Source organism: Macaca mulatta, chromosome 14 (genome assembly GCF_049350105.2).
Source record: "Macaca mulatta isolate MMU2019108-1 chromosome 14, T2T-MMU8v2.0, whole genome shotgun sequence".
Lineage (NCBI taxonomy): Eukaryota > Metazoa > Chordata > Mammalia > Primates > Cercopithecidae > Macaca > Macaca mulatta.
In genome coordinates, this window is record NC_133419.1 from 57295002 (window position 1) to 57319567 (window position 24566).

Below are 24566 nucleotides of genomic sequence, written 5' to 3' on the forward strand. Positions count from 1 at the left end.
TGAGGAGGATGGAAGTCTGAGGACGACACTGAGTTTCTGGCCAGAGCACTGGGTGGATGATGGTGTGGGAGGGAGGAAGTCTGGGCGAGGGTACAGGGGCGAGCTTTGGGGAAGAAATCAGGAATCCTGCTTTGGACCTGTTGCTTTTGAGCTATGTCTGAGACTCTAAAGACAACCAAAGAATGGAAAGAAAATGCCAATACCCATCCTGGAGAAGGTGAACACATTACAGATAACGATGCAATTAACGTAAGCCTCATTCCAAGTGACAAACTCCAGTGAGCACATGCAGCTTCTGATGTTTCTAAATTTCCCCCACTAAAGAACCATAGAAAATTATGTGAGGCTGTGAGAACAGACTGCATCACACCTGCTCCAGAATCACATCCAGGCCTTCCTGCAAGCTCTCTATGATGTGAATATTTGTGCCTCCCCAAAATTCTTATGTTGAAGTCCCAACACCCAATGTGATAGAGTTAGGAGATGGGGCCTTTGGGGGTGATTAGGTCATGAGGGCAGAACCCTCAAGAATGGGATTAGTGCCTTCTTAAAAGGGACCCCAGAGAACTCCCTTGCCCCTTCTGCCATGTGAGGATGCAGCAAGAAGATGGCCATCTAATGATCCAAGAAGCGACTCTCACTAGACATGGAATCTGTTGGTGCCTTGCTCTGGACTTCCCAGCCTCCAGAACTGTGAGAAATGAATTTCAATTGTTTATATGCCACCCAGTCTGTGGTATTCTGTTATGGCAGCCTGAACAGACTAAGACAGTCCCTTAGACTATTGCTATTGCCCCAAACCAGACTCAGCTTCCCTCAACAAGGAAGATCTGTGGGGGATGTGTGGAAACTCGTCAGGCCCTTTATGTCATGGTGGGTTCAGGCTTTAGATGCAGTATTCCTAAGGATAGATTATTCTTCGCCAAAACGCACTGCAAAAATGTAGCATATGAAGCTTCCCACTTTGTACTCCTGCACAGGAAATGGCCCCTCTGGGGGGCTCTGGGGATCAGCGACCCAACCTTTCCCTGACAAGGGGTGTTTTGTATTCCTGCAAGGAGTGTTTCAGAGCCGTCTTCTTTTGGTAGGGTCCAGATTGGGTCCAAGTGAAAGTTCACTTTCCCCATTGCTTGAGGAAAAGATGATGTGATGCTGCCTCTGGCCCTGGGACACAGCAGGCAGGGCATGGATGCCTCCTGGCCAGCAGCCTGGATCTGCAGCCTCGCTTGGCCGCTGGTGGCTTTACCCTTGGGCAAGTTGATGATTTCTCTGCACTCAGGGTCATGACAAGCATATGTTCCTGGTACAGAGCAGGCACTCAGTAAGGGGTAATGTGGTTTGAACTGTCATCCGGTTGAACATGACTACGGTGGCTGCAGGTGCTAGGGGTGCGAATGGACACTGCTTCCCTTAGGGCTTCCCTCCTGTGATGGGCTCTAGCATGCAGGAGGAGCTTGGCACTTAGAGCAGGCAAGCATTGCTGGACTTCACCCTGAACCAGTCCCCTCTCCAGGACCTCTTCTGCTCCAAATGTCTCACCCTGAGCTGGACCTGTCTCCAGGACCTCTCTGCTCCCCGCCCTACCCATCCCCTCATTCACACACAAGGCCCTGGCTGTTGGTTGAGGCTCCTGCTATCATTATAGCCCTGGATCTGGAGCCCCCAGCCCAGCCTCCTCCTGAGGACATGTGCCATCTCAAGGCTTCTTTGTCCTTCTCAAAGCTGCAATGCAGACATCTTGGCTCTAGTTCTACATGGCCCACTGCTCCCTTCCCAGCCCTGTGTCCTCTGTCTACTTAGTTTCTGGTCCATGTCCCCTTGCTGGCTCTGCCCAGAAGCCCTTTCAGGATCCCACAGCAATCATAGCATTTGAAGGATCAACAGATGAGTGGGAAAGTCCTGTGGTCCACCCAGAGACAGTGCCCTGCATGGACAGTCATCCCTCTTGGTTTTAGCCCAGGCCCTGATCTAACCATGGCCCCAGTCCCGACCCCAGCACCATCTGGCATCCAGGCTGCACTAGAGAATCCAGGATGTGCAGGGAGGCCCTGGGCGTGTGCTGGATGGGAACTTGAACTCTGGAGTCTGACAGGCCAGGATTCCAATCTCTGCCCTGCAGTCTTCTAGCTGCATGACCTTGCATGACCTGAAACTTCCCAGGCCACTGTCTTCTCATCTGTGAAATGGGGGTAATCATTTAGTGCATCAGAGTTAATATGAAGATTCACTGAGACAACACTATAAGATGGTTAGCCCAGCACCTGGCACAGTGACTGCTGAGTAAATGGTGGGGTTTATGAAAGGCATACAGAGCTCTGATGAGGGCATCTCCATCTTAGCTCCTTTTTTAAATTGGGTATCACATATATGCAGTTAAATGCACAAGGCTCAAATATTCAGCTCAGTGAATTTTTATACAGGTATGTACCCATATGAACACTCAGATCAAGACATGGGACATTTTCAGTACCTCGGGCTCCTCGTCCTTCTCTCAGTTGATAATATGTCCCCCACCTCACCCCAAGTAACCATTATTCTGACATCAGATCAGTCTTGCCTGTTTGGGAACTACATATAAATGGAATTATACAGTATGTACCTTTTTGAGTCTAGCTTCTTTCATTCAATATTATGTTGTCTGATTGACCCAGGTAGTGTGTATTGGTAATTCATTCTTTTTAATTGCTACATACTATTCCATTGTACGAATATACCATAATTTATTTTGTTTTACTGTTGATGGACATTTGTGTTGTTTTCAGTGTAGGACTATTAAGAAGAAAACATCAATGAACATTTTTGTGCATCTGTTTTGATGGGCATAAGCTCTCATTTCTGTTGGGCATATACCTAGGAATATAATTGTTGGGTCATGAGATACACCTAAATTTTCCAGCTAATTGCTTTATGCTACTATGCCAAACATTGTTATAAGTACTTCATGTTCATTATCCAATTTAATCCTCAATCCTTTAAAGTGGGCTGTCCTCATTTAGCAGGTGAGTAAATTGAGGCAGAGCTGGGAAGTGCCAAAGCCAGAATTCTAGCCGAGGGTGTGTGTCTGCAAGGCCCACAGTCTCAGGGCCTACACTACCCTGCCTCTTCTCACAGTCTCCCTTGAGGGGTAAGCAGCACCAGAGTCAAAGGTGCCAGTCCCTCCACTGAGCTGACCGCCACCCCATGGGCTGAACCCAGCCTCTCAGCCTTCCTCTCCCTGCCCTAGTGGGGAGCTGCAGGCCACAGGAGCCCCTGCCTCTCTCCCTCATCCTCATAGTGAACACGCTGCCTGCAAGTGGGTGTGCAGAGGGGCGGTAACGAGCGTGCTCTGGGTGGCTGTAGCCGCGCGTTTCAACAGTTGTTCTCATTGGCTTTTGATTCCAAATGAGTAGGAAATGCTATTAGTTCAGGCCTCGCCTGCCGCATGGCAAGGCCCTGGAATAGGAGTGCAGTGAGACGAGAAATTGTGGAGATAAAACTGGTGTGAAATGGAGGCCTTCTCACAAGGCTGGATGTGTCCGTGCGAAATGAAGTTACTTCTGAGAAAACGAGATTTAAAGAGATTCTGCAGAATTAGATTACACTTTCAAATTTCCTTATTAAAGAGGATTGATGCCTAGGAGGGGCTGCTGGTAGGCTTGGTTTGGGATCCTACTCTGCAGTTCCCAGGCCTGGGTGTGGGCCCAGGCGGGCAAAGCACCTTACAGGTGATAGGGACTCAGACCCCCAGGACCCAGAGAGTGAGTCTCCCCACCTCCAGAAGCTGAAGTAGGCATGAGGATTGTGGGACTGAACTTCTGGGTAATGTCTGATGTTGCACGTGGGTCCATGAGGGTAACAATAAGGGTTCATGCTCTTCCAATTCCTTCCATCTTCAGGTCTCTTACTTGTGGGTTTTGTTGAAATCAGAGCTTGATTCTAAGGGCTGTTCCACTTTTTGACACTGTAGTCTTTTAAGAGACTAAACGTGCATGCAGCTGCTTGTGCATATGTGCGCATCTGTGCATAAGTGTATACTTACATGAGTGCACCCAAAAGCGTGCTAATACATACACATGCATGTGTGTGCTTAGACGCATGGGTATGTATTTTCATGCAACTTACTGAACACCTACTGTATGCCAGCACTGTGCTGGGAACTGAAATAAAACTGTTGTGGGGAGAATAAAACAGATACAGTCCCTCCTCACATGGACCTAGTGTATGTGTGTGATCACGTGGACATGGGGAAGTATTTGTGTGCTGCTGTGCATGTGTCCTGCAGCTGTGTGGTGAGCATCTGCATGCTTTTCATGTGTCTCCTAATCTCTGTGAAGTCTCCTGCTTGCGTCTCAGACCCCCTCAGCATGCGGCCCTGCAGCACAGCCCCCCTCAGCATGCGGCCCTGCAGCACAGCCCCCTCAGCATGCGGCCCTGCAGCACAGCCCCCCTCAGCATGCGGCCCTGCAGCACAGCACCCTCAGCATGCGGCCCTGCAGCACAGCCCCCCTCAGCATGCGGCCCTGCAGCACAGCACCCTCAGCATGCGGCCCTGCAGCACAGCCCCCCTCAGCATGCGGCCCTGCAGCACAGCACCCTCAGCATGCGGCCCTGCAGCACAGCCCCCCTCCGGCATGCAGCCCTGCAGCACAGCCCCCCCCCGGCATGCGGCCCTGCAGCACAGCCCCCCCCGGCATGCAGCCCTGCAGCACAGCGCCCCCCCTGGCAAGCGGCCCTGCAGCACAGCACAGGAGTCAAGTACTTGGGCCCTAGTGATAGACTGCCAGGGTTCACAGGCCAGCTCTTTCTCCTACTAACTGTGATCAGTTAGCAAGCTTTCTTGTGCCCCAGTTTTCCCATTGTGAAATGGGGGTCATAATGGTTGTGGGTACAGCTCTTGGAGGCGGAGCACTGGGAGGTGCTCAGTCACTGTCTTCTCCCTGCAGATTGCCCAGTGCAGGCTCCCTGCTGGCCCCAGAGGAGGGCTCGGGTACCCATGGTGAGAAAGGGAAGCCCCAAAGCTGCAGTAGCAGCTGTGTTGTGCTGTGTGAGCTCTGGAGAGGGCCTGCAGCTCAGTCTCCCCAGCCCAGGCCAGAGAATGCCTGGGTGCTGGTTTGGAACCAGTATTGAGGCTTGTTGAGAGATTATGAGAAATACCAAGGGCCATGCACAGTGATTCACACCTGTAACCCCAGCACTTTGGGAAGTTGAGGTGGGAGAATTGCTTGAGCCCAGGAGTTCGAGACCAGCCTGGGCAACATAGTTGAGACCTTGTCTCTAAAAATAAAATAAAATAAAAAAAATTCCTCCCCCCAAAATTTAGCCTGGCTTGGTGATATGTGCCTGTGGTCCCACCGACACAGGAGGCTGAGGTAGGAGGATCTCTTGAGCCGGGAGGTTGAGGCTACAGTGAGCTGTGACCACATCACTACACTCCAGCATAGAGATAGAGGAAGACCCTGTCTCAAAAAATAAAAAAGGCTACACCTGCCTCCAGGGCTCTTTCCAGAGCAGCCAGAGGGTCCTGCCCTGGAACTGTCACCCTCTGCATGGCCACAGCAACTGCTTCCCACACGGCTGGTCACTGGAACAGCCTGTTGGACAGATACGGTGGCTTCCTTCTACACATACTTGCACTGACCACTAGACTGGCCTTTGGGTGGAGCTGGACTATGGCCAGTGCCAGGGTGACTTTAACCACAGTAGAACAATCAAATCAGTTTGTTGCTCCTCAAAATAAGTGTCTCTCACTATCCTGTCCTATACATTGAGGAGGGTGACACTAATCAGAGTTCACATTTTACTGTGGCCTTAGGCCTTAGCACATCACATAAATTAACTCCGTTCTTCCTCATGATGACTCTGAAATGAGTACTCTTTTCATACCCATTTTACAAAAAAGAAAATTGAGAAAATGTGAATTAAGGTCACACAGTCAAAAGTGTCAGACAAACCCGCATTGGGAGATATTCCATGAAATGACTGGCCTGTACTCTTCAAAAACGCCATTGTCTTGAAACACAAAAGAAAGGTTTAGGAATTCTTCCAGATGTAAGTAGACTAAACTTGACAACTGAATGCGATGCAGGGCCCAGGATTTTTCCATAAAAGATATTTTTGAAGAAATTGGTAAAACCTGAATGAGGTCTATAGATGAGATAATAATATTATGCCAATGATAATTTTCTGGTTTCAATTATTGCACTGTGGTTATATAAGAGAATGTCCTTGTTTTCAGTAAAGCATTCGCAAACCAGAAGTATTAGGGGATATAGAGGCTTCCTGTTTGAAACCAACTCTCAAATGATTTAGGGAAAATTATAGGTAAGTTGGTAGGAGTAGGTAGAAAGATGGTGGATAAATCAAATGTGGTAAAATGTTATATGCAGGGAATCTGGGTGAAGGGTTTACAGGTTATTTTTTCTACTATTTTCTACTATTTCTAATATTTTCTAATATTTTTCTACTATTCTTGCGAGTGTCAAAATTATGTCAAGAGAGAAAATGTTAAAAGAAAAAGAAAGCAAGTGCTGAGCAGGGATGGTATCCTGGGGTGAGTGTTAATACTATCAGTTCCTGTTCACTGTGCCCTGGGCACCAGACTCTGTGCTATGGCCTCATGTGCATAACCTCATTCTATCCTCACCACATTCTGAGCGGAAAGAGACCATTGTGGCCCCCAGTACACACATGCCAGTCAGAAAGGTGGGAGGATTTAATCCAGGTCCCCCAGCTCCTTGGAGCAGTTCCCAGACTTGAAACTAGGCTCTCTGATTTCAAGGTCTGAACTCTTAGCCTCAGTCCCGCTCTTGACTCTGACCTTTTGGGGAGAGTGGGCATGGGCAGGACAAAGGCATTTCTGCCTGGAGTAGTACAGAGTGAAGGCCCTGGGACACAAGCAAAGAAGATCTATTTGCTGGAGGGAGAGGAGCTGTGTTCCAGGATCCTGCAGGAAGCAGAGCCAGCAGTGCCAAGCAGGACACACTGGCGTGTGGGAGGGGCTGCAGATGCCCAGTGGAGTTGCCAGGGTTGCCAGGGTGTGGCTACAGTGGCTCCAAGCAGGAGAGCCACAGGAAAGAGCCTGGAGTGACCTGGGACTGGGTGAGGTCGATGTTCTGGGCTGGAAGACTGGCATTGGAGGAGCTCACTGGGGTAGGTGTCCCCCTAGGGTGCCGTCCAAACCAGAGGCACTGGTAGTACTGGAACCTGTGGGCTTGGCAGTTTCAGAAAGTCCACGTGCTGGAGCTGAGGGACAACTGGGCTGGGACAGGTGGGCAGGAGTTGCTGGGGACTTGGGTCTGGCCTAGTGGACTATTCTGGGGTCCATGTGAAGATGAGGGCATTTCACCTCCCTGCTGGAGGAAGAGAGTGGGAGGGGTAGGATGACCTCTGGCAGTCCCTCCCCGTCACCTGGACTGTCTGGCTTTCCCCCAGATTAAAGAGCGGAGGGTGAGTGTCTGGCAGCCAGATGAGTCAGCCTGGGAGGCTTCTCTCTGAGCCTGGCTGCCTCCTTCCACCAGCAGCCCTGCCTCCACCCCCTGCTAGAGGTAGGGGTTGGAGTTCAGCCTGTTTCCCCTCCAATGTCGTTCCCCCCATGTCCTAAGACTTAGGGGTGACCCTGGGTTGAGTGGACTCGTTTATTCTGTTGGACGCATGCATCTGAGTGTGTGCCCAGGCGTGCGTGTCGGCGCAAACATCATCCGTTGTAAAGTATCAGTGTTTTCATGGGTGAGTAGTAATTACTGGGTAATGCTTTAAAACCTTTCCTGAAGGAGCGCAAAGCCATTTTTTTCTAAAGTCAGGAGTACATTAAAAGGATTACCATGTAGATTTGATTTTTAGATAACACTAAAATGGATCCCAAATGGACTTCAGCAAAGGGATGCTATCTCCTTAATGGAAAGTGCATGGCCCGAGGCTCAGGTCCCAGAGCCAGGCTGGGGAAGGAGGGAGGGAAGAGGTGTCTGCAGAGGGGCAAGCTGGCGGATTGGGTGGGGGGCTAGGTGGGAATGGGGGAGGCAGAGCAGGAGGGAGGGCCCTGACCCTGTGGGGAGCTGATCCCTCCATCTGGGGAACAGGAGACTGCAGAGCCCCTCCTGAAAGCCCTTCCACCTTTCCAGCAGTGTTTTCAAGCCTCCTGGATCAGCCTGGTGAGAGCAGACACAGCATGGATGCCCCATGAGGAAGGAAGGCTGTCTCCACTGTTTTGTTTGACCCCCCAGAGCTCTTCCACTCTCCTGTGAGAAGCAAGGGATTGCTTCACTTTTTCTTACAGGCAGATGAAGGAAGTTAGGCCCAGAGAGACCGGGGGATATGCTCTGGACCCCATAGCCAGAGGACTGCAGACCTGGAGTCTGGTCCCAGGCCCATCCCACGGTGCTGTCCTGGCTCAGGCTTCCCCCAGGATGCCAGCCTTTCTTGCCAGGAGGTCTCTAGACCCAAGGGTCTCTAGATGCTCTGGGGCCTCCTCGGTACACTTTGGCAGAAGCTGTGTGGCTTCTATAAGAGTTTTCCAGAGCCAGGAATCAGTTCAGCATCCCGGAAGAGGGGTGTCCAGATCTTAAGGTAACCTGGCTGTGTAGAGGCCAGCCTGGGTACAGGCAGCAGGGAGGGGGACTTGTGGCAGCTGGTAGCTGCACCCCTCATGGCTTCCACAGGGCCCTGTAGGTGCCAGATCCCTCCAGTGGAGAGACTGTCGACTAGTGCTGGAGTTCTCAGCCCTGCAGGAGCCAGGACAAACATGCTAGGGTCCGAGCTTGGAAGACCAGCCTGTCCAAGAGCCAGGGTAGATGGAAGAGAGAGTGGGACAGCTGCTTCAGGTGCTGGGCTCTCTCACTGTCTCCCTTCATGCTAGGCTATAATTTAGTGGGCTAGGGTCTCCCCTGAGTACAGAGGTTCCAGCCATTCACCCATGTTCTGGTAATAACCCAAATATAGAGTCCTGGGAGGGGCTCAGGACCGCTGGGAAGGGAGCCAGGCCTGCCATGAGCCTGGCTGAGCAAAAGGAATGTGAGCCTTGTAGGGGCTGTAGTGGGGGCCTGGCCCAAGATCTTCCCAGTCGGTTTTTGAATGCATAGCTCTGTTGGCTGCACGCTCCCTGCACAGGGCCTAGGGACAAAGGTCCTGCCCACGGAGCCCTACCCTGGTCCAGGTCCTACCCTGGGAGGCCCTCATTTCCCCATCCAGCTATTTTAACTCCTCCCCCATGTCCCCACACCTCCCTGTAGGCCAGGACTTGGAAGGAGCCTTGTAGACCCCTTCAGTTCTCAGGGGTACCTGCTCCCCAGCTGCCCTCCTTCGGCTCTTTCAGAGCTCTGTGCCAGCTGGGCCCTGCTGGAAGAGACACAAGCAGGCCCGAGGACAGAGTCATCCTGTGCCCCATCCCTCTCTCAGACCAATTAACCTTTAGAACTGCATTAAGGAAATTAGGCAGCAAACTCCCCAGCTAACAGACAGGCCCTGCGGGGACTGGACGGAGGAGGAGGAGGGAGCCCACTGGCCCTGCGCACTGCAGCCTGTGGGTGAGTGCCTGCTCCCCAGCCTCACCTATCCAGGAGAAGTCTGAGGAGCCAGCTGGGCTGACAGTGAGCACAGGAGAGGGGAAGGAGCCCTGGGGCCAGCTTGACGGTGGCTGACTCAATGCCCTGTAACTGTCTGAGCCTTAGGTTCCCCATCTGTAGAATGAGAACATTTAACTGGAAGAACTCTGAGGGCTCTTCTGACCTTACATCTGTGGATTCTGAGACCAAGGCCTCTTGTGGCTGGTCCTCCCCTGATGCCCAAGGAGGGGGGAAGCAAAAGGAAGGGAAGCAGCCTAACCATTCAGACTCTGGGTTGGGGGCAGTGAGGAGGGCTGGGAATGGGAGGGACACCAGGGGATGGGAGGAAGGCCAGAGCCCTGCAGAGAGCAGGAACCCTTTGGAGAGGACAGGGCCAGTAGGAGGACTGACTCCAGGGGAGTGTTGGAAAGCCGGGGAGGTGAGGAGGGCTGGGCCCTTATCCAGCCTGCACCTTGGTCAGGAACAGAGCATGCACACCCTCCCTGTCTTCACAAGGATTCTCAGGCAACTCCCACAGGCCTGTAAAGTCACAGAGCAGGGCTTCTGAGGTCCTCTCCACTTCCCTCCCAGCCTCACAGGTCCACATGGATGTACAGGCTACTGGATGACATCTGTCCCCATCTCCTCCTCAACTGTCCCTGTGGTCCCAGGAGAAGGGAATAGGAATCCATGCCTCTGTCACTTCATGCCCACACCTGCACATCGTGCCTGTGTGTGAGGGGTGTGTGTGAGCACACATGCTCACCTGCTGCGATGGGAGGCTCTGCTCTGTGGTGAACATCATGTTGGGCCCTTTGTACTTGGTGCCTGTGTGTATGTTGGGAAGCCAGTATGGGTGCTGGGAGGTGCGGATGGCTGAGAGATCCTAATCCTGGCAGAATGACGAAGGATCCAGAGGCTCAGAGCCTGCCCTCCCCCAGGCCAGGGCAGGTGAGGTATGAAGCATTCCCAAGGAGAGCCCCAGCCAGGCCCTGCCAGCTGCCCCCTCTTACCTGCCAGGAGCCCCAGAGCCTCCGCTCCCTCCTGGGAGTGTCCCAAGAGTGTCTCACTTCCTTCTTGATGCCTTCACAGCTCTACATGGATAGACCAAGAGGCTGTAGCATTTCAGCTGGAGAAACATGAGTCGGCAAAAAGATCTGGGGGTTCTAGAGGATCTCCTGGGCCTGAGGAGACTACATTTCTTAGGCTTATTGCTGAAAGAGCCAATGCGATGGTGGCTTCACATGGCGAGCTTCAGGCTTCTCCGGGTGAGACTGCACAGGGGCCAGAGGCCAGTGTGGGGAAGAACAGCTCAGGGAGGCTAGGCCTGGGGTCTGTGCATGCCTTGGAGCAGAGCAGCCTCTGGAGGGACCTTCACAGGACCAGGGAAACAGGCTGTGCCACGCAGCCCAAAGGGCAGGACCCAGAGCCAGGGAAAGAGGTTACTGGGGAGAAAGCGAGGGCTCCTGGGAGCCCCAAACCTAGAGGGGGCAGCAGAGAGAAGCAGTGAGCTCCCCATTCTTGGGGGATATTCCTTGAGGCCCAGAGCTACGGGGCCCATCCTGCGTTCCTGTCTGTCTGTCCGTCTGCAGGCGTGCCGATGCTCTCCGTTCAGCCCAAAGGGAAGCAGAAGGGTTGCGCGGGCTGTAACCGCAAGATCAAGGACCGCTATCTGCTGAAGGCATTGGACAAGTACTGGCACGAAGACTGCCTCAAGTGTGCCTGCTGTGACTGTCGCCTGGGCGAGGTGGGCTCCACCCTCTACACCAAGGCCAACCTCATCCTGTGCCGACGCGACTACCTGAGGTGGGCTGCCGACCCCTGGCCTCGCAAGCCCTTGTCCTACTCAGAAAGCCCCCCATCCTCAGCCCTAGTGTTACTGTGCCCCGGCCCTAGACCCAGTACCCTGTGTGCCCCCCCATTCTTGACTGTCCTGCCCCTGCCCTGCTTGCCCCAGATACCTGAGGGAAGGCCCAGGTCTTTATGCCCTTGGACTAGTGCTCAGCACAGGTTCAGGGCAGGCATTTGTAACCTGGGGCTCCTAAGTTAAGCTTTCCGAGGGCCCCAGCTTTGCTCCCCCCCACCACCCCCCACCCCCTGCCTTGGCCAGGTGCTTCTGACCCACCTGATCTGGAATCTGGGAGGGGATACTTCAGAGGGGCTTTGAGAACAGGTGTGGAAGCTTTGACTTCCCCGGGCCCCTCCTCCCTAATGCAGTCTTCTTCCCTCTCCCAGTGCCCAACTTTCCTTTCCAGGTGGTCCTTGGGAGCCGGCGTCCATTTGCCCAGGGAAACTGGCAGGCAGCCATATCCTAGGAGCAGGGCCACTGATGCTGGAGCTTCAAGACCTGGGTTGGAACTAGCTCTGAGCCTGTGGCTCCTAATCTTCTCCTAGCCTCAGTTTATTTCCCCGTGAAGGGTGAAAGAACAATGCTTCCCTGCCTTGCATTCCTCTGAGCTCTAACTCACCCTCCCTACAACCTGGATCCTATTCCCTGGGGCTGCCTCCCCCAGTTAACCCTCCCTGAGGCCATTTACGACATCAGCAAGGCTGGAAGGAGGCCACAAAGCAGGGCCTTGGCTGAGACCCAACACCTGCATTTGGCTCTGTCGCAGGCTGCTGGATGGCGGCTGGGCTTGTGGGGAAGGAGGGCTCATCGCATTCATTAACAGGTCAGGGCAAAGGCTTCATGGGGTTCCCTCTGCCTAGGTCTGGGCATGTTGCAAGGGGGAGGTTATCAGTGGAAGCTCCCCCACTTCCCCAAAGATTCTTTGACTGACCTGCCTGCACCTTCTCTCTTAACACCTGCATTTAAAAGTGATGTAGTAAAACAGAATCTGTGACTCAATGCTCCTTGCCAGGGCTGGAGGGGAGAGGCTGAGGCCAGGAGCAGGGGTTAAGGAAGAATGTTCAGACTAGGCATGGTGGCTTATGCCTATAATTCCAGCACTTTGGGAGGCCAAGGCAGGCAGATCGCTCCAGTTCAGGAGTTCGAGACCAACCCTGGACAACATGGTAAAACCCTGTTTCTACAAAAAAACAAAAACAAAAAAACAAAAAAAAAGAGCCAGGTGTAGTGGCTGCACGCCTGTCGTCCCAGCTACTCAGGAGGCTGAAGTGGAAGGATTGCTTGAGCCCAGGAGTTTGAGGCTGCAGTGAGCTGTGATCGCGCCGCTGCACTCCAGCTTAGGTGACAGCTCTTGCTGACCCTGTCTCAAAAAAGAAAAGAATGTTCCTGGGGATTCACCCCTTGAGGACCTAGAAGGGGCCTCCATGTCTGGAGGTTTAGGGCATCACCTGGGGGCTGAGCCTACCGGGTTAGGACAACATGGCAGACCAGCTGATGGGTCCATTTGACTTGGAGAGAGAGGCCCACAGTGCAGAATGGGCTTATCAGGAAAAAGCACCCACAAGCATACAGGGCCCTGCCAGCTACTAGGGATGGAAGGTAATTTTTTTTTTCCTCTGGCAGAGGCAAGGAATGACTGTAGGACCAGCTAGACCAGTGGGCTGGGATGGGAGCGTGGCTTCCTTGAGCTGCTCAGGCCGGGAGAATGGCTGTCCAGAGCCTGCGCCCTCTGTAGCAACTGTTCCTGGGCTGATGGCAAGAAAAGCCCCTCTTGGCAGGCAGATGCTGTGGCCCAGCCTTTGTCTGCCTTAATCTGAGCCACCAGGCAGCTCAAGCTGATGAATAATGGAGCCAAGCTCATCTGCAGGCGCCTCAGCTTGAGCTGGACAAATTGGGGATTAGAGGGGCCCCCCTCTTCTCAGCCTCCTTGCCTCACTTGGGGCTTGCTCTGTCTGTGTGTAGGAAAGAAGCAAGGAGGAGCTGGGATGGCTCAGACCTTTGGGACATCCAGCCGAGGGCTGGCTTGCATGGGGAGGGAGTAAACTCCCTGTCCCTAGAGCTTTACAGCCAGCAGATGAGAGGAGGGATGCCTGCCTCAAAGAGGCATTTGTGCCAGATGTCCTTGGTGCTTCCTTTGGGCATCAGTTCTGTTTTACAGCATCTTTGAATAGCATCATCCATCCCTATTTTACAGAAGGATAAACTGAGGTTCAGAGAAAGGAAAAAAAAAGGGACTTAGGCAAGTGAAACAGTGAATTTGTCATGGAAAAAGGATTTAATAAAACACTTTAATTTTGGCAAGGCACAGTGGCTCACGCCTGTAGTCCCAGCACTTTGGGAGCTGAGGCAGGAGGATCATTTGAGGCCAGGAGTTCGAGAACAGCCTGGCCAACATAGTTAGACCCCATCTGTATTTTTAAAAAATAGAATAATAAACACTGTAATGTCAAAGGTGGGAAAAGCACGTCACACAGTAGTTTAGAGCATGCCTTCTGGACCAACGCCCTGTGACTGTCCAAGTTGTTTCTCTGTGACTCATTTTTTAAATCTTTAAAATGGGGAATAACAATAGTACCACCTCCTAGGTTTGCTGTGAGGATTAAGAGTTAATCTTTGTAAAGTTCTTAGAATAGTGGCTGACACACAGTGAACCCTACCTAGGTGGTTGCTTAGTGAATCGTGACTGAGAATTTACAACAGGTTTCACAACTACCCCATGAAGGGTATGTTTCAGACTTTGTTTTATAGATGACTTAAATGAGGCTCAGAGAGACTCACTGACTTGCCTGAGGGCACACAAGGGAACCCAAGATTCACATTCTGCCCCTGAAATTCAGGCTTGTGTGGTTCTGGATCCCTTGCTCAGGGCCCAGCCTAGGATTCTCTTGGTGGCTCCGGGGCTTGAGGACCCTTGTGGGAGCCTGGGAGGGGGCCTTGGGATAGGCAGTGACAGCCAACTCCTGACCCCCTACACACCCTCCCTGGAAGGGGATGTGCCGATTTCTTGGCAGCCTGATGTCAGGGCGGAATCTAAATGCTGCCCTCAGTGCTCTCATCCTATTGCATGAGCCCACCTGCCAAGCCCACAAGTTGGAGGATGGGAAGGACCCTGGATGGAGGCAACTCCTTTCCCCCTGCCCACCCAGCTCCCCAGAATGCTGCTGAGTCCTCTGCACCCTTCCCTCGGCAGGCTCTTTGGTACTACAGGGAACTGTGCTGCTTGCAGCAAGCTGATCCCAGCCTTCGAGATGGTGATGCGGGCCCGGGATAACGTGTATCACCTCGACTGCTTCGCCTGCCAGCTCTGCAACCAGAGGTCAGTGCTGGACTGGCAGACCCAACACACTCCCCAGATGCCAGTCTGAGGCCTGCTGGGATGGGCCAGGAGCACGGTGGAGGCGTGCAAGCAAATGCAGGTCGCATGTGTGTATGTGGTGGTGTGTGCAGGTGATGAGTGTGCATGTGCTTTATGTGTTTTGTGTGTGTGTAAGCTTGGTAGCCAAATGTGTGCACTTTAATACTGGGTGTGCACATCTGTGTGGCACATTTCTGTGTGAATATAATGAAGGTGTGCATGAGTTTACTGTGTATGCATAGCGAGTGTGCATGTGCATGCATGTGTATTTGTAAATGTCATGTGCAAGTGGGCACATGTGCATGATGGAATTAATATGCATTTGTACATGTGTTTTAAATGGGGGTGTATGTGTATGTGCAATGTGTGTGCATGATGAGGTGAGTATGCATGTGCATACATGTTTTATTTTATTTTTTGAGATACAGTCTCACTCTGTTGCCCATGCTGGGGTGCAGTGGCGTGATCTCACAATCTTGGCTTACGGCAACCTCTGCCTCCCGGGTTCAAGTGATTCTCCTGCCTCAACCTCCCAAGTAGCTGGGACTACAGGCGTGTGCCATGACACCTGGCTAATTTTTTTTTTCTTTTTTTTTCTTTTTTTGTATTTTTAGTAGAAATGGGGTTTTACCATGTTGGCCAGGCTGGTCTTGAACTCCTGATCTCAGGTTATCCGCCCACCTCTGCCTCCCAGATTGCTGGGATTACAGGTGTGAGCCACCGCGCCCAGTCTGTATATGTGTTTGAAATGTGCACGTGCATGGGATGACGTATCCTCCCACCCCCATACCCAGTGTGTAGTATGTGTATGTGTGTGCATCTACGTTCCAGTGAGAAGGGGTTCCCAAATCTAGAGGGCAAAGTCCCCTTAGGGAGTGGCCACTCTCTCCTCACCCAACCCTTGTGATTCTGGTTCCAGCCCAGCCTCTTTTCTGGTCTCTTGGCCCCAACTCTGTGCCCTAGCCCTGTGGGAGTCCCTGGGGACCTAAGGAGCCAGAGCCCTTTAGTTCTGGCTGGGGCCTAGCACCAGAAGGCAGGTGCTTTTCTCAGGAGCCCCCAGGTCAGGTAGGAACGCATACAAGTGCTCCCTGAAGTGAGGTTCAGAGGGACCTACAGGGCACGCTGGTCTGGCTGGGGGCTCTGGCCAGACCTGGTGCTAGGAGGGCTCAGTGAACTTACAGCGCCACCTGGTGGTGCGACTGGAATCTGCTGGAACTAGGCCAGGGATCCCTGGGGTCTCACTAAAGGCTTCACCCACCCTGGGGACATCTTTAGGGAAAGCACTGGAATCTTCCATTACTTGGGGAGGACTAGGAGACAAACGAAGGATCTTCCTTGGGTAGGAAAGGAGACACTGGAACAGGGTCATCTCCTAGAAGGATGCTTTAGGTAACCTACCGATTTTGTTTAGAGGAAGAATGAATGCCCTGTACTGAGCCATCCTCTTAAATTGGGGAGAGGGATAGAGGGATGGAAGAAACAACCATTTTATCCCTCCCTCCTTACCCATCTCTGCCTTTTTTTTTTTTTTTTTTTTTTTTTTTTTTTTTTTTTTTGAGACTGAGTCTTACTCTGTTGCCCAGGTTGGAGTGCAGTGGTGTGATCTCGGCTCACTGCAACCTCTGCCTCCCAGGTTCAAGCAATTCTTTGCCTCAGCCTCCCAAGTAGCTGGGATTAGAGATGCCCACCACCATGACCAGCTACAGTTTTTTTGTATTTTTGGTAGAGATGGGGTTTCACCACCTTGGCCAGGCTGGTCTTGAACTCCTGACCTTGTGATCCACCCACCTCAGCCTCCCAAAGTGTTGGGATTACAGGCATGAGCCACTGTGCCCGGCTCCATTTCTGCTTTTCTCCATCTGTCTCCCTCTTTGGTCTTTTTCTGTTTGTCCTTTCCCTTTCTCCCTCTCTGGGACTGGGGTAGGCTGTTCCTGCACCTCTCCACCAAGCCCCCTAATCCTCCACTCACCTCCACAGGAGACCTGACTGTGGAAGCCTGTGGCCCAACTGTCTCTCTGTCCTACCACTCCAGGCTACAGGGCCTGGCCAAGGTTGGGGCTGGCCTGGGGGAATTGCCCAGGTGTGCTGTGGGGACTTTAGGCAGTCCCCTCTGGAAGGTTCGAGGAACAAACTTCCCCCACCACCTCCCACATAGCCCACCTCCTAGGCCAGGCCGGGTTCTGTCTGCAGCACCCCCTTACCCACTGGAACCTTCCCATGGCTTCTCTCTCTCGCTTGGATTTTCTAGATTTTGTGTGGGAGACAAATTCTTCCTGAAGAACAACATGATCTTGTGTCAGATGGACTATGAGGAGGGGCAGCTCAATGGCACCTTTGAATCCCAAGTTCAGTAACACCCGGCGCCTGGCCTCCAGGCCCGTCTGTCCATCTGCCCGCCTGCCCACCCGCCTGGCCGGCCAGCCAGCCACTCTGCCAGTGCAGGCTGGCCAGCCACTCTCCTGCCACCTTAGAACTTCTCCATCCTCGATGGGAGGGACGGCCCTTCCTCCTCCACCACCGCCCGTCTGTGTATGACCCCTCCTGGGGCCAGGCCGGGCCTGTACAGTCTGTCTTCTGTATATAAATGGGAACATTTATTTTATGAGAAATGTAATGCGATTTTATTACTGGCGTGGATTAAACTTATGAATGTTTCCGGGAGGTTACTCTGCGTTGTTCACATGACTGACACAGACCTGGGGCCCCTCCCCTCTGCCTCTCAAGGGCAGAGCACAGAGCAGGGTGGGGGTCTCCGGCACGTGCTGTAGCCGGGCAGGGGAGCAACAGGCTGGCTTTAGGGGAAGAAGCTGGGAGGAACGAGACAACTCAGAGACCCTAGCTCCAGCCGGAGGTGAGACCTGAGGCATCTTCCCTCTGGGAGAGCACACACTCTGGCCCTGAGTAGGTCCCCAAGAAAAGGGGCAAGATGAAGCCTTCCCTACCCTGTGTTCCATCCCCTCTGTTGAGACCCCCGACTGAGGGCACAGATGGAGACCCAGCTCTGACCTTTTCCCCAGTAGGACCACAAATCTTGTGTCCTCTGCCATGGGAGCACCATGCTGAAACCTCTCTTCCCTTTTAGGGTGACGGACAGTACTTGTTGTCTCTGCGAGCAGCTGGGGCCCAGCTTTCTGCTCTTCTGAGTGAGCAAGAAAAATCCTGTTTCCTTTCGACTCAGCCCATGCAGTCTGGAGGCATCCATTTATTCAGTCAGCAAACCTCAACAAACTCCATGTCTCAATCCCATGCTGCAACCGGGGGTGTCCTGGAGCAAATCAGATGTGAGAATGAATCATAGATCAGACACTGTCCCTGCCCTTGGGGAGCTTGCTGTGGGGGTGGAAAGTGGAAGCCATGTTGCGGGGAAAGCCAGGAAAACAAAGCACATCATTGTGAGGACAGAATGCTGTGCGGAGACCTGGGACAGGCCAGTTCCCTCTGCGGGACACAAGGCCACTTGTGATGACTTAAGAGAGTCATGGATGGACAAGTCAATGCACATATGGTCAGACAGACATGTGCTGCAGGCAGGAAGGATGGACACACACGTAGACAAGTGTGTAGGCAGAGACAGGCAGGAGAGGTGGAGGTGGGCAAGCCCCATCACTCACCTCCAGCCACAGCTGCAGCAGACAGGCAGGCATCAGGGCGTTTCCCACCTCCCCCGCTGAGCTAGATTCACTCAAGGCAGCAGGGGTGCTGTCTTGGTCTTGGCTGCAGCCACAGTGCCAAGCACAGAGTCTGGAACCGTAAAGGTACCTTCTCACCGGGCAATATTAAAAAGAGAGGCTTCTTGAGTCCCCAGCCTAGACAGAAATAGCTGCACAGACAGGCTCCCTCACTATCAGGCCGCTCCCTTCTCCTTCCCAGGGGCTATTTTCACCCTCGCCATAGCCCAGAGCCCAGGGCACATGGAGCCAGACTATTGCCTCAAGCCCTGCCTACTCCTGGGCAGGGAATGGGCTGGGCTGGGCTGGGCTGGGCTAGGCTAGGCTGGATTCCCACCTCACCCTCCCCAGGCCTACTCCTCCACTTGAAAGTGAAAAGATGGCGGGGCCCTCCTGCGGGCTTGCAGGAGGCTACCTCTCCAAGTTGTGGTTTTGTGGTCACTGGCCCAGTTTGTGAAAAGGGATTGCTAGAGTCGAGGATCCTGGGGCAGGAGTTCTCAACTTTGGGGGCATCCGGTTTCTGTGAAGGAGCTGCACCCTGTATGTGCGAGAAGAGAGGCGAAGGCTGGTGGATCTGGCTGCAGTGGGTGTTTGTGTGAGCCATGGGTTCAAGGGGACGGTGAAACTGGGAGTTGTCTGTATGTGAGCACATGGGATTGTGAAGGAGTTTGAGTGAGGAGAGACACAGAGGGCTGGAGTTTATAATGAGGACTTTTCTTGCTCAACATGAAAAAGCAAATGATTTTCCTGCATTGTAGCAGAGTCCGCAGTGCCAGATTCTCCCTGGACCCTTAGGTCTAGGATGGCTGTGCCCAACCCAAGGGCCCCAACTCTTACTTCGAGTTTGCTGGAGATAAAGTTATAACACAAGTTAATTACATGGTTATCGAGAGATAACGGAGCCAGTTGAATGCAGTTTCTGGGCAATTACAATTGTTTCCAACAGAGTTACCATATTGCAGCCATGAAATAACATGTCATTTTGCAGTAATTATGTAATTAACTTGTCTCACCACTCTAGGTTGCACAACAGTTAATTCACTCACAATGAGATAGAGTCAAACTCAGGCAGGCAGGGTTTGCAAGTCCCCAAGAACAGAGCTGGCCTTCTAAGAAGACCCCAGCCCCATCCTGCCCACCCCAGACCTTGTCAACGGACTTCCCCAGCTCAACATGGTATGGAATTTGCCAAGTCTGGCATCATGGACCCAGTTATTGCTCTCTCACCGTCTCATCTGGGAAATGGGGATGATCTGATTCCCAGGTCAGCCACGGGCCCCAGATCTACACTGTGAAGTGCTGTGGTTACATGAGCTACAGTCAGCATTGTGGACATCATGAGATCCTCAGTAGGAGACCCTCACCCAGAAAGTCCAGTATCAGTCCACAGATATCCTGAAGAAGAGGCCACATGGGCCTCATCTTCGCAAGTGTGAAACTGATAAGAGGGTAGGGATGAAGCAGAGAGAGACCAAGCTCATTCTGTAACAGAGCAACTGGGATAGCAGGAATGGCCACCAAGGTCTGGGGATTATGCACCTGGAGAGAATTCGCAACACCCAGGAACACCCAGGGGTGACACAGGAGAAGCCTGAATTCCTCCCCCATCACTGCAAAGGAGAAACTTGGTTAAGTGTAGGGCATGAATTGTGTGGACTTGGCTCTCCTTAGGGGTTGCACCCACCACAGATGATTGGTGCAGGGAGGGAGAGCTGAGTGTGAACTGTTAGAGGCTGCAGCAGCTCTCATCTCAGCCTGGGGCATGTGGGCGGTGGGGAATGTGGGCCACCATTGAACCACAGCTGTGCACAAATCTCCCTTTCCTCCAGCCAGATCTTGGGATCTCATCCCCTCTCCCTGCCTTCCTTGGTGGCCTGGGGAAGAGATACCCTAACAGGGGGCCTGAGCCCATGAAATATGGCACCTGCTTATGCTCCCACTCCTTGGCCTGAAGCTGGACTGCGCAGCCCATGTTTGGAAAGAAATTTGATTCCAATCTTAACACTGTTGCAGAGCCCATTATGAAATCTCCTATGAATCCTGTCTCCTCCTGGGCCTGCTCTCAGAAACCTTCCCCCACATCATGAGACATGCGGAGGCCACAGGCACAATCCACATGACATTCCTGCCTGGGAGATCTCATCTCTACAAGGAGACAATTGCTCTTTCCCTTAAAGCTGTCAGAGACCATTCATGGCCAGGATTTTTATTCTAGGGCAGCGTGCTTCTCCTTCATGACTCAAGACTTCCAGTGGGTGCTGCCTAGACCCCAGCTGTCTGAGCTTATGTGCTCTGAGCCCAGGACAAACAGCCAGGTCCTCGGACTATCCCCCGGCACTGGGTTTTGCAGAGCTTATTGCCTTTGCCAAGAAAGCCTGGGCCCCTCAGAGGTTCCAGAGCCCATTGGCTGCCTGTGGCACCTGGGCTGGGGTCTGTGCCTCCGTGGTCCCCATGCCTTCTCCGTGACACCACATTCCAGAGAGGAGCTGGTTCAGGGGCTCCTGCCTGGGGCTTTCTTTGCAGACTCTTACCTCCTGGATCTGCTCTGGAAGCATAGTGAAGCCTGTTGGGGTGGGGTAAGGGATAGCTCTGGGGTTTCCTGAAGTTCCAGCAAGTCCAGTTTTGTCTTCCAGAGCTCAAAGATGCTAGGGAACTGAGGCAGTTCTTGGGTCACATTTGTTGTTCTAATGGGTCTGCCTGCTGCACTGGGTGAACTGAAGGGCTCTTCTGACAAGGGGCCGGAGAACTCCTCATGATTACCTGGGCCCCTTTTCTCCGGCTGCCACCCTGATCCCTGAGCCCCCGGCCCATCTGCCAGGTACTAGGTGGGATCAGGGATCAGCGACAGAGCACTGAGACACAGAGGGACAGAGGAAGAGATGAGAACGAATAGGTTGTGGTGCAGTGGAGGGAGAGAAAGAGAGATGGAAACAGAGGGGGAGATGGAAAGAAATGAGGCAGAGGGCAGGAGAGGAGACAGAGGGGGAGGGAATGGGAAAAGCATCCCAGAAGAAGTTTCTAACTTTAGGGAAGGTGTGAGGTGACAGCAGTGCGGAGGAAAGGGCAGCGTGGCATGATGGTTACATGCATAGGCCCAGGAGCCAGATTATGTGAGTGCAGATCCTAGCTCTCCACTTGGCAGCTGCACAGCCCGGGGCAGCTTGCTTAGCTTTCATCTTAGAGATTAGGCCTTTCCTCATCTGTAAAGGGGACTGATGATAGTGCCTGCACCTCAGGTTGCTCCCAGTGGTAGATGAGCCATCACATGGGAGGTGCTCACAGCTGCAGCAGCTCCTGGTAAACACCAGAACATGTAACTGCTGCTGGGAACCTTCCTTTATACAACCAGCACTAGGTCTGCTGGTTTGAGGCCTGGCTCACCGCAGCAGAGTCCTGCGTCACAGGTGACTCCTGGGCATCTGAGAGCTCTCAGGAGAGGGGCACTGCGTGCTGGCACCAATGGGGGAAATCCAGCCCAGATAAGGCAGGCTTTCATAAAAACATGCCCAACCCGCTTAAGCCTCTCAGCAACTCTATCTTACAGTTGAATCATCCCCATTTTACAGTTGAAGAATCTAAGGCTCAAAGAACCATTCTAGTTAAATAATATTCAATAGCATCTGGACTTGAATTGAGGCCTGGTCTGACTCGAGTCCATGTGAAACTGCCACCTAGAGGCCGCTCTGGGCAGTGGAAGGATCTGGGAGTCCAGAAGTAGATTTTATCCTCACTAAACCGCCAGATCCTCTCCCAGTCTGCATTCCCTTTTCTCTCTACAACTCACGCCCTAGTGAGGGCTTGGTGCACAGAGGGGAAGGGTCCTCAGACACTTATGTTCCTCACTGCACATCCTGCATGAGCATGTCACTGGGCCTGGCCTGTGCTGGCCACTGGGTGGGATGAACAATTCCAGATGCTGAGCAGAGGCAGTGCAAGCAGCCTGTCCCATGCCTGAACTGAAGGTTTATCAGTGGGACAGGCCCCAGTGCGTCATTACTCTGTCAGTCTGTCACAGATATGAGTCAGGTGCCTCTTATACGCCAGGCATGGTGCTGGAGGGAGGCTATGGGATGGAAACACAAGTGAACAAGGTCATTCTCTGTGTGGTTTAAAGTCTAGTGAGGGAGACAGACAATAAACAAATAAAAAGATCAATAACAGGCTAAAGACAGTGCCGGGCAGCAGGGAGAAGCTGGAGGGAAGCCTACTCAGAGAGAGTGGGCAGGGATGAGAGTTTCTTGCCCACCACCCTTAGAGACCATCTTATCGGATGGGCTCACTTTGGGGAAACGGGGGCCCAGAGATGAAGTGATGGCCAGGGGCACACTGGAACCAGCCTGGGTTGGGAGCCTGGGTTCCTGGCCCTCAGCCTGGCCCAGGGCTCTGTCTCCTACATCCTGTGACTTGCGTTCCAGACAAGGATCCTCATCGGGCACACAATGGGTGGAGGAAAGGAAACCGCTCAGCCCTGACACCTGCTCAGTGCTTCTCTTCCTTGTTTTCCAGTTAATAAGAAACATTACTCCTTAAAATGTCAAGAAATTGGGTTTGGGTTCTTGGCTTCGACCACCAGTCTCCCTGCCCCATAATTCCACGAACTTAGGACACATTGGTTAGATCCATGGCTTCTGGGGATTCTAGAGGGATTGTTCCGGACACTTGGAGTGACTGCCCTGTATAGCATATGCATTAAGAAGGCAGGATTCTCTGCAGACTCAGCACAGTAGTGTTCTGGGGAAAAAACAATTCACTGTAAAAGCAGGAAAGTGCAATGCCCTAAGGGCTGCAGGACACTGGGAACTGGCAGGACCAGCTCTCCTGTTCCTTTTCTCCAGCCCTTGCCTCTTTCAGCCCTGCTGGTTAGTTCTGATGGCGGAGGAGCTGAGGCTCAGCTTTGGGGCCTCTGTTGGACCTTCCTGGCTCCTGGGGTCCAGAGGTGGGCCGAGGCAGGTGGGTTTCTCTTAGCTGTGCATCACAGGCCGAGGTGTGGTGGCTCCTGTCTGCTGCCAATGACATGCCCATTAGGCACCCCCTGAGGGAAGGGTTGTTTTGTCTGGGTCCTGGAGACGCCCCTCCCTGCTTCACCTGGGCTTTCAGGGCTATCGGTTCCTGAAATCAGTCAAGGTGACGGTAGGGCGCCTTGCTCCTGGTCCAGGCACAACAGGCCACCATCCATTCCTCTCTCACAGTGAAGGAGTGAGGGTGAGTTTGCACAAAGTAGGGTTGGGGTGGGCACTGGTTCCGTGGGACCCCATTCTCTGAGTTCCCGTGGGCTGCTGCCCCTCAGCCGGGGGCTCTGCTGGCCCAAGCCCGTCCTTCACCCTTTCCTGCACCTGCCTTCTTATTTAGGGCCTTTCTGGAAGCTAATCCCCATGCTTATTAGATGACCCCTCCTCCTGTCCCTCTGCTTTCATTAGAGACAAGAGAGCTAATTACTGGCCCCTCTGAGGCCCCCCTACAGGCCATTTTAGAGCTGAGGCGGCCCTTAAAATGATTTAAAAATCCCATTTCCCTGCAATGCAATAGACTACCCTTCCCTCCTCATTAAGGCTAATTACAAAACATTGCCCACCTGAGAGGGGCCTGCTCTTGTCCTCCCACCCATGCCCACCTCCAGCGGTGGCTCCCCAAAGAAGCCTCCCCAGGCTGGGAAGGGAAGCAAGGGAAGCATCAGAGGCTTTTCTCCCTCCAGGCAGACGTCCCAGAAAATTCTGGAAGACTGAGCCTGAAACAGCCCGAGGCAGGATGGGTGCAGGTTGTGGGGGTTAGATGGAGAAATGTTGAGAAGGGGAAAGAGAAGACTAGGTTTGAATGGTGGGTGCCACCCCTTCTGGGGCTGTCAGGCTGCAGAACTGCAGAACTTCCCCACCAAGTCCAAGACGTGAGCATGTCCTATGTGAAGGAGAACCAGGCCGGGTCTCAGGACTCTCTGGAGCTCTTTGTGGTCCTGGAGTTTCCAAGATGGAGCCCCTTGGGCTCGTCAGCAGATACAGAGTGGAAGAGGCAGTGGAAAGCACCCCCGACAAATACGGCATGGCCTTTCCCTGGAAAGCCAGCACTCACTAACTCCAGAAGCAGCTCGGCTCTTCAAAGGGGGGCCTCCGCCCAGGTGCCTCTGACTCCAGAAAATGATGCTGACATTATCCTTTATTGTGACATTTGTCTTGTTCCCCTCTGCC

At 53.0% G+C, this 24566-nt stretch overlaps 1 protein-coding gene and 1 long non-coding RNA gene across 19 annotated transcripts in view; one reads left to right on the forward strand and one right to left on the reverse strand.

The window, feature by feature from the left end:
- LMO1 (LIM domain only 1) overlaps positions 1-20579 on the forward strand; it is a 47958-nt gene extending 27379 nt beyond the window's left edge. For 3 of the 18 annotated variants that reach the window (XM_015114935.3, XM_077964865.1, XM_002799650.4), the window contains 3 exons: positions 11108-11321; positions 14555-14680; positions 16968-17380. In XM_015114935.3, coding sequence (XP_014970421.1) covers positions 11108-11321; positions 14555-14680; positions 16968-17073 — 446 coding nt within the window. In that variant the 3' untranslated portion in view covers positions 17074-17380. Of the gene's footprint in view, positions 1-5204; positions 7129-7234; positions 7705-8007; positions 9498-10106; positions 10472-10607; positions 10784-11107; positions 11322-11750; positions 11867-14554; positions 14681-16967; positions 17381-17801 lie in introns of those variants that run through there. The other 15 variants (XM_028833723.2, XM_077964862.1, XM_077964861.1 and 12 more) reach the window with 14 other exon arrangements.
- Positions 17313-21256, reverse strand: LOC144334564 (uncharacterized). Its single transcript, XR_013404540.1, has 2 exons — positions 18331-21256; positions 17313-17984 (listed from the first exon to the last, which is right to left on the reverse strand). It is a non-coding gene; the product is annotated as an uncharacterized LOC144334564 (long non-coding RNA).
- Positions 21257-24566: the final 3310 nt, after the last annotated feature.